Source organism: Neovison vison, chromosome 1, assembly GCF_020171115.1.
Source record: "Neovison vison isolate M4711 chromosome 1, ASM_NN_V1, whole genome shotgun sequence".
Lineage (NCBI taxonomy): Eukaryota > Metazoa > Chordata > Mammalia > Carnivora > Mustelidae > Neogale > Neogale vison.
In genome coordinates, this window is record NC_058091.1 from 313,406,794 (window position 1) to 313,421,179 (window position 14,386).

At 43.8% G+C, this 14,386-nt stretch overlaps 1 protein-coding gene across 1 annotated transcript in view; it reads right to left on the reverse strand.

Annotated features, from left to right (window-relative positions):
- ADAMTS16 (ADAM metallopeptidase with thrombospondin type 1 motif 16) overlaps positions 1–14,386 on the reverse strand; it is a 176,818-nt gene that overhangs the window by 64,945 nt on the left and 97,487 nt on the right. The window contains exons 14-15 of the mRNA XM_044233985.1: positions 5,835–5,930; positions 804–952 (exon numbers count right to left, since the gene is read on the reverse strand). Of these exons, the coding sequence (XP_044089920.1) occupies positions 804–952; positions 5,835–5,930 (245 nt within the window). The remainder of the gene's footprint in view (positions 1–803; positions 953–5,834; positions 5,931–14,386) is intronic.

Genomic DNA, 14,386 nt, shown 5'->3' on the forward strand with positions numbered 1-14,386 from the left:
GCGAAAGGAAGACTGGGACAGTCCCCCACCCCACTGCTCTGGGGACTGCCTCTGATGGCTGCCAAAGTAAATATATTGGATGAAAAACCAAACATTTGGCCTTTTTTCACATAAAAAATTGTTCTTACCGATTTCTTATTCATTTGTTTTCTCTATGCTTTCATGATTGATTTGCTTATTTAAGGGAGACTCTTGGAATTGTACATAAATGTGGTAAAAATCCATTTCCTGAGTATCACTGCAGGGTCTGTTTCCCTGTGCTGTGGTCAAGTACTTTTTAGCATCTTAAGTTATACCAAAGAGACACCATTGTTTGAGAAATAGTTGACTAAAATGACTTCCTTATTTAGCTATTCTTTTTTTTTTTAATAATTCTAATACAGTTGACATACAGAGTAATATTCAGATGTGCAATAGGGGATTCAACATGTCTACACATCACCTGGGGCTCGTCATGACGGAGCACGCTTTCTCCCCTCCACCTGTTTCGCTTGTCCCCCATACACCTCCCCTCTGGTGACCGTTGGCATGTTAAGAATCTGTTTCTTGCTTTGTGTCCTTACTTCTTTTATTTTTTCCCCTTTGTTGTTTGTTTCTTAAGTTCCAATAAGAGTGAAATCATATGATATGCCTTCCACTTAGCATAATGCCCTCCAGCTCCATCCAGGGGGTTGTACTTTCTCACTGATTCCTACAATACTATGTGACGTACAGATCAGTATTACCATACGGATGCTGTTGGGAAGGTTCACAGCTTAGAAAGTGCTCGTGAGAAGGAAGTGCAGATGTGCAGGTGTGCTCACTTGGGATTGGTGCACAGGCGGTCTCTGTGAGACACCCCTCCTCCGCAGGTCCTGGAGCAAGGGGACCAGGAAGACCAGTCCGACCAGTGGCCATGGGTGGGCTTGGGGCCTTCATCACCATATTTGACACACTGTCCTCCACGGCACCACTAAAAGTCAAAAAAAGAGAAAAAAAAGAAAGAAAGAAAAAAGAAAGGTTGACATGACTCATGGACTGAGTCCATGGCTGCCGTGACACTCAGCCCTGGGGAGTTCTGTAGGACATGCAGACACCAACATCCCACCTTCAGGCAGCACATAATACAGATACAGTTAATGTAACTTCTTTTTTCTTTCCAAACCTAACGTAGTTTTATAAATCCCCACAGAGGGAAGATCTAGAGAAGAATCCTTTTCTAACGTCTGAGCTGCTGGAATTCAGCACATTTAATTAAGGGGTGTTGCACAGACGTTCAGCCCCATGATTGAGCTCTCCAGTGAGTGAACTCCAACCTTTCCTGGACAACGTGCTTTTCATAGTTCTTTGAGAACAGACGGAGTCTCAGGCAGAAAAGTCCAGCTGGAGGTTCCATGTGACTCAACACCTAGTCATTTCTGGCCAGTACTCTGTGCCTTCACTCCCCAGCACCTGGGCTCAGAGCCTGGAGCCTGGAGGTTGTTAGCGGATGCATGTCAGAGGTCAGACGGCTTCCCATGGAGATAAAACAACCCGCCCAGGAGCTCCATCTGCCCCTACGAAGCTGGAGATGCTATCAGCTCTCCTTTCTCAAGAGGAGTGCCCATCAATGTTAGTTCATGCTAAAAGCCATGGGTTTTCTTCATTGCCATCACACATAAAGGACACACAACATCTAATATTGTTCAGCCGTGCTGGTTTTCTACCCATGGCTTGGTATAGATTTCAAGGATCTTCAGGCCATCTGTTGAGAGGAGAAAATGAACTTGTTCGTCCCTTGCTGCTGGCCTGCGTGGGGCAGCAGAACCAGCCTTAGCACTGGGCTGGAGGATGGGGTGAGGCCTCCTCCTGTCTGTCTCCAAGATTAGGGCCACCAGATTTGTTCTGGGTGAAAAAAATGGGGCTTTACAAAAGGCAAATAATAACACTTCCATTATTGAGTCTGTTCAGTGAAAACACACCAAGTTGCTGGCGTCTGACCATTGGTGCTACACAGAAATGGCAGCTACAAATAGTTTGATTAAATATCATTTAAGGATGAAAAACTAAACGTAAGTAGTGAGGACTAAAACCTTGTCCATTCAATTTTTTGATTCTTTCTGAAAAGCAAATAAATAAATATGTCTCTCTTTTGTTACCTCCTGGCCACACCCCAGGTGATCAAACAAAGTCCAGTCCCCCTGACACCCTCAAGTCAATGCAGGGAATGCAGCTGTCAGCAAGGCATCTGCTTCCTGATGGCTTTATGAGTCCAGAGAGAGAGCTGGATCTGGAAAAAGTGGGGGCCAGCTCCTGTGGATTTCATGCAGGGAGGGACAGAGAGGGACAAGGAGGGGCACAGACAGACAAGGAGGGACACAGAGGGACACAGAGGGGCAAGGAGGGACATGGAGGGACAAGTAGGGACACAAAAGGACAAGTAGGGACACATGAGGGACAAAGAGGGACAAGGACGGTGTCTGTTGTGATTGTTTTGTCCCATTTTAAAAGAATCAACTGGTCAGAGCTTTCTGATACAAAGACAGAAAATGGGAACACAGGAACCCACAAGATGAAAACTCAGAAAATGTTTTCAGGTTTTAAAGTTACTTGACATAATTCTTCCTCTCTGGTTATGATTAAGCCAACAAGCTTGTTAAGTGGATTTTCCTTTTGGTATTTAAGGATTACTTTAAGGTAATTTGGCTTAATTTTGTTTTAAAGTGACATGAAATATTTACTTCTTAAAAATTTACAGTTTATTCTTTTTATTTTTAATGTAGGAAAATAATCATACAGATGAGTATACTCTTAACTTTGTAAGTGGTAGCACATGACACACATTCTTCCATTCTGCGCCTCCACCTCACAGTGTGTCTGGAGCTCACCCCTTGGAAGTGTGTAGACAGGTCTCTCATTCTGTATTCGGGGTTCTGCTCTCTTCGTGGACATCTGCATGATTCCGTGTCTCCAACTGTCACAATTATTTCTGCCGTGAGCAGACTTGCCAAGGCAATTTCTGCTCTTTGTACTACAGTATCCTCAAATGGCTATTCTTTTAAATATTATTAAAAAAAATTTTCTGAAAATCTGAGGACAAAGCACTGTCCCTTCTCCCATGGAGGTTGGGGGATGCATGGGTTTGGGCAGACACAGACACACAAACATGTGAACTCACACACACACATGGCCTGGAGTAGAATTCCACACAGGTCACAGACCCATGAAGCCCATCGTGAGCAGGTCAGGGGAAGAGCCCGTGTTCCACCGAAACACCGGTTAAGGTTTTGAGGACCATCCCATGTTTCTCACCCTTTTATATGTTATTGAGGGACACTGGCTTTTGAGAGAAGGTTGTATTTTAGGACACAAGATGGTGTGATGAATGCGTGTTTCTGCTATGATGTTATCCCCACAGTCTGCATGTCACACCTAAACCCAGCACACACAGGAAGCACCTTGATAAAATATAACAGTGGACTTGGGGATATGGGGAGAAAGGAACCTCTGTATTAGTTCTGAGGCTGTGTGGCCTGGGGCAAGTTACTCGGAGGCTCTGAGTCTGCATGTCCCCCTGAGAACCTTAGGGATAGTCCAAACTACCAGACTGAATTATTCCCAAAATGCAGTGCAATAAGACAGACCAAGTACCTAGCACCAAGTATAAGCATAATGTGGAATGGTTTAATACAACGTGGGACCCACAATTGTTAGAGAGCTCGAATCAGCTTTCATATATATTAGGCTGTAGTCCGAACCCCTTGTCCTGGATTCCCCATGGTGTGCTCACAAAGAACCTAAGTATCCTTTCCCTGGAAGGCTCCTGAGTGCACTAGGAGGTGCTGCAAGGGGCTCACCCTCACAGGGAGATTGTGAGGACTGAAAGTATTTCATGTACTAAGGATGGAATCTGATACTACAAGATGCAATGTAGTCCCATTTACCACCATGCACAAGCCTCAAAGGCAACACAGTGTAGAGAGCAAGAGGCTCCCACACAGGAGAAAGGTACACAGAACCAGTATGGTTACTCCCAGTACACACCAACTGCTTTGGGATATCCAAAGTACTGAGATACTGACTGCTGGTAATATGCATGTCTAAATCGAAGCGCCAAAGGGACACACAAGAACCCATAATGCAGGAAAATGCACAACTAACAGCAAAGGGACCTTTCACAGGAGCCTCCAATGCTGTCCCACCATGGCCACCATGCAGCCTCAGGGCAGAACACATCATTCCTGGGTAATTTTAGGCATATATTCTGGCTTAAGATGCACTAATTCTTTTTTATAATAAGGAAAGACCCATCTTTGGAAATACAAGGGAAAATGGTTTAACAATACCAAGGACCATCAATGTAACTGTGCTTTCAGGGTAAATAAAATTTAAGCAGAATAAATAGGTTATTCTGAGGAAGGCCCACAGCTCTGAAATCAGTCCTACAGGAAGCAGGTGATCAGAGAAGCACCCTGTGCCCCCACCGTGTGAGCTGGAACTCAGGGGCAACAGTGGGATGGTGGCCGATCTCTTGGGAAATGAGGATAATTTTGCAAATTATCACCTGAAGAGTAACTTTTAGATAATTATGTGCAGAAAGTGGTGATCACGGGCAACTTAATACTGAAGCACATTCCCCGGAGTCCTGCGACAATGGGCATTTCCACACCATGGTGCATCCCCATGTCCCTTTCTTCTTCTGAGAGTCTAAAAGCATTTTTATTCAATTTTGGGAGGTTATGAGTTATGTAAGTACCGTTGCTATATATGTGGAAGGATTTAATAACCCACCCCACCCTCTCTGGGGGATTTCAAATAAAGCTCGAGAGGTGTGCAGGAGAAGCAGTCTCTGGGTGTTCTTTTCACATAAGCATGAGCAGCTCTCTTCACATCTTCAGTCAGTGTTGCAATAATTTAACCTGAAAGCATGAGATAGTACTGTTTGCTAGGATTTTAACCCTTGCTGCCCATGCTCACATTTAAATAGACTGAGGCTGTGATAAATTTGATTTGGAATCTAAGCTATTTAGAATCAAGGATATTTAGACATTTATCTCTTTCATATGCATTAGTGTCACTAAAAAGGTCACACACTGGGACGCCTCGGTAGCTCAGTTGCTTAAGAGTCTGCCTTCAGCTTAGGCCATGATCCCAGAGTCCTGGGATTGAGTCCCACATCAGGCTCCTTGCTTGGCAGGGAGCCTGCTTCTCTCTCTTCCTCTGCCTGCTTGTACGTGTTCTCTCTCTCTCTGACAGATAAACAAACAAATAAAAATCTTAAATAAAAAGGTCACACACTAAGTGGCACAAAATGGGTTCAGGGATCATTTGGGTCCAATATATCTCTATCTTTATCAATGGTCTTGTATTTTAAAAGGTAATGTGAAAGGAATCAGAATACTACTCTTGGAGGTTAAGGTAATTTATTTTTTAATTTCAACAATAAAATTATTCTCTTCCAGTGAGTAATAAATGCTCTTAATGTATTTCTTCTTAATATATTTCTTTCCCCCATCAAAGCCTTTGTGTCTTTAACAATAATATCTAACTTGGATTCTGTACATGGTTGAAATATGGGCAAGAGTTGAATGTTTCTCCTTATTAAATAGAGGTAGTCGCACCTGCTGCCTGGCATATACATTTACTGATTGCAGATAGCCCATCAATTACACCATCAGGAAAAAGGCAAAAGGAAGAAGGAGCTGCCTTCACAGTATAAATATAAATTAAACACCATCTTCTGTCCTGGGGGTAGATTTGCACATGGAAACGAGGAACATGGGCTGACAAAATACCAATGCAGGAGGAGGGGAGATGCAAGGGTGGAACAGCTCTGACATCTGAACATGACTCTTGACCTAAGATTGGCTCCTTACCATGTCATGTCCACAAATAGTGCCTTCTGCTGCGGGCATAAACTTAGTCTCACATTTCCTTCCAATCCGGTGGCACCACAGGGCTTTACAGATATCCTACCAGAGAGAAAAGGTCATCACTATTACAGATGGTTCACAAATCTATAATAAAATATCACTGAAAAATTTAAGGGGAAAACAGCTGATATAAATTAAAAGCTTATAATAACTTAGCAGTATATAGAAAGAAGACCCAGAGACTCACGTTCTAGACGTGATCCAACTTAATTCCACCCCCTGCAACTTTATTTATTCATATGTATTTTATCATAAATTTAACAAACTTATACTTTCTAAATTAAGAAGTAAAATATACTTAATCCAGAGGTTGCAGAAAACAAAAATTAAAATTTTAAAAAAAAAACTGATAAAACCCAACATTTTATAATTCGTTCTTGACCCACCATTCACTAAGCTCTCCAAGACTGAATGCTCATTTTCAGATTAAAGAGGATTATGTCTGATAGCCATTTGTATGTCTTGATTGGAGAAGTGTCTGTTCATATCTTCTGCCCATTTTTTGATATGTTTGCCTGTTTCGTGTGTGTTGAGTTTAAGGAGTTCATTATAGATTCTGGATATCAATCTTTTGTCTGTACTGTCATTTGCAAATATCTTCTCCCATTCCGTGGGTTGCCTCTTTGTTTTGTTGACCGTTTCCTTCGCTGTGCAGAAGCTTTTGATTTTGATGAAGTCCCAAAAGTTTATTTTCGCTTTTGTTTCCTTTGCCTATCTTGACATATCTTGAAAGAAGTTGCTGTGGCTGATATCGAAGAGATTACTGCCTATGTTCTCCTCTAGGATTCTGATGGATTCCTGTCTCATGTTGAGGTCTTTTATCCATTTTGAGTTTATCTTTGTGTGCGGTGTAAGAGAATGGTAGAGTTTCATTCTTCTACTTACAGCTGTCCAGTTTTCCCAGCACCATTTATTGAAGAGACTGTCTTTTTTCCACTGTATATTTTTTCCTGTTTTGTCATAGATTAATTGACCATAGATTTGAGGGTCCATATCTGGGCTCTCTACTCTGTTCCACTGGTCTATGTGTCTGCTTTTATGCCAGTACCATGCTGTCTTGGTGATCACAGCTTTGTAATAAAGAGGATTATGAAAGTTTCTGGTTTGTCCATCCATCCATTCATCCGTTCATCCGTCTGTCTGTCCATCCATCTGTCCACCCACCCACTCACCCTCCATCTGCAACCTTTGATGAAGACCTAGAATATGCCAGTTGCCTTGCTAGGAGGGTGGTTCCCTAAGGAATACGACCCAGATCTACCCTCTGGGGTATGGTGTAAGGGAGAGGCAAAATTGCTGTAAGTCACCATATGTTGCCTGTGGGAAGAGATGCTCCTATAGGAAGAAAGCATAAGGCTGGGTGAGCTTGGCGGGAGGCAAGGCAGGGACACCTAGGGAAGGGCTCATGGGAAAATTAGATCTCTGAGCCAACCCTGAGCTTGAGGGGTTTACTGGGGGAGATGGGATGGCATTCCAGGGAGAGGGAGCAAAGGATTTGTGCAAAGGAAAGAAGATGTGAAGGAAGAAAGCTGTGTGCAGGGGAAGGAAGACCCACACAGTTGGCAGGGCAGTAAAATGAAACATGATCTGAGGGTTATACACCATGAAAGTCTCTCCAAGTGCAAAGATTGAGCTTCCCTTTCCTTTCCTTCTGAGCCCAAAGGAACGTCTTACTGAACGGCAAGCAGCAGCACTCAGAACAGGATAGAAACTTCAAGAATGCTGGTGGCAGCTTTGACTGCACGGGAGGAAAACATTTTGTAAATTATCTGCACAACTGTTCTGAATATTTGAACAAGCACTACATTATTTCCCAAGACATTTACTGGCTGTATCTCCTGGGTGATCTGTCTCGTAAAGAAAACCAACACGGCCACACGTCAACATCGTTTTGCTTCAAAGATGGCTTTCCACTGCCTTTATGCTTCCACTCCCCGTTTCGTGGTGCTGAAAGATGTGCTCACACAGAGCTGCTCTGCATCGTTGTGAGTGATCTGTGGAAGGGTTTTTTGCTAATAATCAATATTCATTTTATTGTCTTCGAACTATTCTCGAATCTCCTCCCAATGCTTCCTAATTACATATTTAGAAACTGAGGCCATACATGCATTTTCAGCCTGTATCTTTCTCATTCACAAATCAGCTTTGGGGAACTTGGAATGGCAAGAAGGAAGCTTTCGATGTTTTACTTTGTGTATCGACTGTGTTTATTTTGAAGACGCAGGAGAACGGCCTATGGTTACAACTGCTGTAACGCTCCGTCTCATTTCCCTGTGAGTCCTCGAAGATCACTGGGCATTACTGGGGCAAACGGGGCACGCCTCTCGTCGCATTAATTGGCATGCTGACTTGGGGCCTCTGCTCCCCCAGAACCACGTTTAGGGATCAGAGCCATAAGAAGACCTCAAGGAATCTGTAAAAGCAGGGGCCTGAGTGTCTGTAACTCTCCTAAGAGACAACTGGAAAGTTCTGTTGGCTTGCAGGGCCACAACTTGATAGATCACCAGGATATAAATAAAGCTTCCTTGAAACTGGAGCTCATGGACCCAGGCTCAGTGTCTGGGTGGAAGCATGGCAGGAAGCATGGCAGATCAGAACCAGAGTCTGTACAGCACTGCAGGGTAGGCCTGCCTGCCCTTGGGTGGTGGCCCACAGAGAGCAGCTGGCCAGAGGGCCTGCACCCAGTCAGGAGGCTGGGTGTGCGCACAGAACAAGGAAAGGCACGGATGGATGAATGGGTGAGAATGAAAGACGGGCCCTTCCTGCGGTCAGGCCAGCTGGGAGAGGGACACAGTGGTCCAGTAGAGGGATTGGGCTTCCGAGCAGATAGGCATATCGGTGTGGACCGGAAGGGCAGGTCTGGGGACAGAGTCCCTTGTCCACCTTGTGTGTTTGAGGATGGCAATACCTGCTCATTGACTTGTCCTGGGAGCTAAATTAAGTGCTTGTAGGTAACGTGCCCAGCTCAGGCCTGGTACCTGAGAGGCACCGAGCCAGCACCCACTTCCTTCCCCACTCCAAGGGGTAAGGTGATTCCAGCCCACAGGCCGCTCTCCGCCGGGCTTCATGGCTATGCCCTTAAGGAGCCCGTGGTACGGATTCATGGGACAGTTTCAAAGATCATCTGAGAGGATACAAAACAAATGATGTTTTAAAAAGTGAAATTATTTTTACGTATTTGTCACAGAGAGCTGGCTCAGTGTTGGTACCTAGCTGGCGTTCAACACGTGTTCTGAGTGAGCTGAACATCTGTTCATTTGTTCCCATGGAAACCCTGAACTGGATGAGTGGGGACATTTTTCATGTAAAAGGAAGTTAGTAATGGTAAGTGCAATGTTATCGTAGGAATATCGAAGATGAGGGCGCCTGGGTGGCTCAGTGGGTTAAAGCCTCTGCCTTCGGCTCAGGTCGTGATCTCAGGGTCCTGGGATCAAGCCCTGCATCGGGCTCTCTGCTCAGCAGGGAACCTGCTTCCTCCTCTCTCTCTCTCCCTTCCTCTCTGCCTACTTGTGATCTCTGTCTGTCAATAAATAAATAAAATCTTAAAAAAAAAAATCTAAGATGATACAGGTGGCCACCTTATGTTTGAAAATATAGATCTAGATCCTACTATTTAAAGTATTTCTTTTTTTAAAGTATTTCTTTTTTTGAAGATTTATTTATTTCAGAGAGAGAGAAAGAGAGAGAGAGAGCGTGCACGAGCAGGAAAGGAAGAGGGAAGGGGGAGAGGGAGAGAGAATCCCAAGCAGACTCCCCACAGAGCTTAGAGCCCGTGTGGCCCTTAAGTATTTTCATAATATTCTTACATTGTAGTTTTCTGGAACATTCTGCAGAATGTAGATGAATGGGAGATACTATTAAAAGTGGCTTTTTTTTTTTTTTTAAGATTCTACTTATTTATTTGACAGAGAGAGACAGAGAGAGAGAGAGAGGGAACACATGCAGGGAGAGTGAGAGAGGGAGAAGCAGGCTCCCTGCTGAGAAAAGAGCCCATTGTGGGGCTTGATCCCAGGACCCTGGGATCATGACCTGAGCCGAAGACAGGCGCTTGGCAACTGAGCCACCCATGTGCCCCAGAGGTGAGGGTTTTTAACTTTGCTAAGGACAACGCTCTCGAGCACAGGATGCAGGCGATCGCGTGCCCTGACAACTCGGGACCTGCGCAGTCTCCACCTGCCGCACGCCCCCCTGCACACTCCCGCCCATGCTGGAACCTGTTCAATCCCCAGTTCAGTTCTTCAGGCAGAAACAAATGACAGGAGTGAGAAGAGCCTTGAAAGGTCATATAATCCATGTTACTGTTATTCAACATATCGAAAAGTATTTAAGACATTGGTATCCTACAGATAAAACTGACATTTCATAAAAATGTGACACTCTACTCCAGAAAACAAATAGAAAATCCAGTTCCTCAAAAAATCAGATAATAAAATGACCATGAAATGACCAAACAACCAAAATTCAGTTTTACCCTCTCTTATCATACTTCAACTGAACTGCTAACTTCTAGACAATGATGTGCAATGATTGTATTAAATTAAACATTATTGTTGTATGTCATTACATTCTTAATTAAATTTCAGGGTCCTCTTGGAACAAAGACCCTATTAAATCATACGTCTAGGGCCAAGGAGCTGGAATGTAAGACATGCTGGGTGTGGGGGAAGCTCCCAATTTCACAACAGTGCCCAGGACACTAAGGTGATCAAATTTCAAAGCAATTCTAGCAGCCTGCATTACAGACTGTGGGGTCAGACCGCCAAGCACAGATGATGCTGGCAAACAGAGCAGGCACTAGACGAAGATGCAGTGTTTGTAATAACTAATACTTCGGGAGAAAATTGCCGAAGTCCACACGGACAGCCCATGCTTGCTTTCATCCTTGCAGTGACGGAATCCAATCCCTAACGAAGGCGCTCGCTTTCGAGTCTGTCCTATAATTTAAGAGCTGTGCTCATAAAGACCGATTTCAGGCATAGTGACTTGGTTGAGTTAGGTGTCACCACCGAACACCCCAAATGAAACCAACATTTTCCCATGATTCTGCTGGAAATTTATTGGGAGATTTCCCGACAGTGAGTGCACTAACCCCAGAGCTGTATTCTCAATCTGTCGCTCCTAGACTCTCCGAAATACCAACCGAAAATGCCATCAGAGGGATGTTATAATGGGATCTATAATTTATCACAATTATTAGTTTTTCAAGAAGTAGGGTGCTTTATCACTAGTTCCAATAATCACCCTAAAGGCATCAGCGGACAGAGAAAGCCGTGGCCATATGGGTGCGTGAATTTACACACGAGTATGTAAACACGCATACAGCAAACACACACCTGTCTGTCCAAGAGACAGATGCACATGAATCTGCATGATCTATTAACTTTTCCAACTAAACAGCACATGGACTTGCAAGAGTCCAGGCACCTATCACGTGCTCAGCACAGGTTCCCTGAGGAGCCCCTAGGGTTAGTCATCAGGTAATTTTCTGTTATTTATTTATTCATTTTTCAAAGAACTTTATTTATTTGAGAGAGACAGAGAGAGAGCATGAGCTTGGGGGAGCGACAGAGGGAGAAGCAGACTCCCCACTGAGCAGAGAGCTCGATGTGGGACTCAATCCCAAGACGCTGAGATCATGACCTGAGTCGAAGGCAGACACTTAACCGACTGAGCCACCCAGGCACCTGCTTGTTATTTATTAATTTAACGTCTCCCATCAGTAAGTTTCTGGATCTTTATACTTCAACCAGCAAAACAGACCCGTTTTCATAAAACTTCAGAAGGAGTTCATTGAAAAAAATTCAATTTTATAACTGAAAATGTTCTGAGATGCTTAATTCACAAGGAAAATAATCTAAGTGCCCCAAATTTGAGATCCAGGGCCCTAGAGATTCTGGCCACATAAGTCATATTTAACTTAGAAAATCCTTCAAGTTTATTCAAGTTGAAGAACGATTTCATATCATCGGGAATGAGCTGACACGGCTGATTTTAAAGGATGCAATTTTTTTTTTTTTAACTGAAAAGGTATTTTCTCTCCTGTCCATGATAAAGTAACTGGTACCAGGCTTACTTTTCCGCACACAAAAACTGTATGAAACTTGACAAAATACATGGGCCAGCTCTTTTAGGCTTTGGAGCAGGCAACACAGTCCTTGTCCCTGGACACAGGGAAGTTTGCCAAGTGAGCGCCAACTTCACTCCAACCATCTGGTTGGGAAGAATTTCCTGACGTGGGGGCTGGGAAGGAAAAAGCCGTGTTAAGTAGGAAGCCCCGGATGCCTGCCCAAGGATTTCCCGTAGGTCCTTCCTCATCTGTGGGGTGAACGGGTGACACACGGACACGCCAGTGGCCTAGTGCAGGGCAGCAGTTCCGGGCTGAGTGCCGACTGGCCGGACGACAGCGGCCATGCCGTGCTGGGAGACACTGGAGTGGGCACATGTGACAGAGAAACCTCCGTGGGAAGCCCCAAGTCCACACCCCCAGCCCAGAGCACAGGCTTCGCCCTCCAGCTAAGGAAAAGCTGAATGAGAGGATCCCTAAGGAAGAGCCAAACCAAGCCTCAAAGGATGAAGTGGTCACCTGTCAAAATAATACTCGACAAAATTCATCTGACATGAAGTGATACTGCATTACAACACGTTACAAATACACTCAAGGCTATGAAGGAAAAAGCTGACAGAATTAGTGTAAAGAACCGGAAATTTCAGTGGAGAACAGAGAATAGAACAAATCAGATCGTGTCTTTGGAACCAAACCTTAAAATAACCTAAATGTGGAGTTTGCTGAATTGTCTGAACAAATGGTAAGGAATGCCAGCAGACATAGATGATGATCGGCTTTTTAATCAGAAACAACGGAGAGCAGGTGAACATGGAAATGTAGCCTGAGAATGTGTACAGGAAAACAAACAAAAAGAACTGTTTAGGATTCTAGAATCAGAAAAAATGATGCTTCAAAATGGAGGGTGAATTTACTGATATTTTCAGATAAAAGAAAATCTGACCTACTCTGTGCCTGGTGGATACAGGTCACAGGGAGCCTGAGGAAAGATCGTCAGGCCAAAGCCAATGAAGGAGCTGGAGTTGATCCATGAGAAAACAGAAGTTCTACATGGTACATCAGTGAGTGAATATAAAAGGTGACACTATTTTATTTAAAAGCAAATGCCTCTGTTAAAACAAAAATTTTAACATAGCGTCTTGTAGCTTGTAATGGGCACAGAGGTAACATTCACGATGAGGACAGTACAGTGTGGGGTCACGTGGGCTTACTTGTTGTGAGGACCTTGCATTTTACATGAAGCGGTACAATGTTAATTCTACATCGGCTGTAGATGAAAAGAGGCGCCTGCATTCTCCGGAGCAAACACTAGAAATCAAGAGGAGGAAGTATAGCTAAGATGCAAATTGAGGCAAAAAAACAGAATTGTTAGAAGTTTAATGCAAAAGGAAACAGAGGAATAAAAAGGAAGTGTGACCAATGGGAGACTGAAGATAAAACCTATTGACACAATCCCCCACATTAATACCATAAAAAAAATAAATAACTACATCCCTAGAAGCAGAAAATGCATTTCACAAAAAAGTCAACCCACTTTCGTGATAAAATCGCTCAGTGATCTAGGACCAGAAAAGAACTTTCTCATTTTGATAAAGGGTGACTGTAAAAACCAACGGCTAACATCGTATTTTTGTTTTTAAAGATTTTATTTATCTATTTGACAGACAGAGATCACAGGTAGGCAGAGAGGCAGGCAGAGAGAAGAGGAAGCAGGCTCCACACTGAGCAGAGAGCCCGATGCGGGACTCGATCCCAGGACCCTCGGATCATGACCTGAGCCGAAGGCAGAGGCTTAACCCAATGAGGCACCCAGAAGCCCCCATATTTGTTTTTTTAAGTTAAGTTTTAATTAACTTAACATACAGTGTTCTGTAAGTTTCAGATGTATGATATAGTGCTCAGCAAGTCCGCACGTGACTCTGTGTTCGTCGCGGTAAGTGCGCCCTTAATCGCCGTCCTGTCCCCACAATTCCCCCACCCTCGTCCTCTCCAGTAACCTTGGTTGTTCTCTATAGTTAAAAGTCTGTTTCTTGCTTTGTTTCTTTTTCCTTTACTTGTTTTTTTCCCCTCAAATTTCACATATGAACGAAATTATATGGTATTTGTACTTCTCTGACTTACTTCACTTAACACTGTCCACTCTAGCTCCATCCCTGTCATTACAAATACTTGACTTGGCATTTATGAAGTTCCAGAATAAGCAGCCTGTATCGATAGTGATAGAAATCAGAACGATGGTCCCTTACCGGGGTGGGGAAGGGACTGAATGGAAGCGGGCATAAGGGAACTTTTTGGCTTCATGGAAGTAAGGAATGTCTCGGTCAGCAAACTGGTCACATGGGTAAACACAGGTGTTAAAGCTCCAGTTGCACACCTGAAATGAATCCATTTCACTGCATGCAAATATTTCCTCAGTTACAAAAGAGGTTCT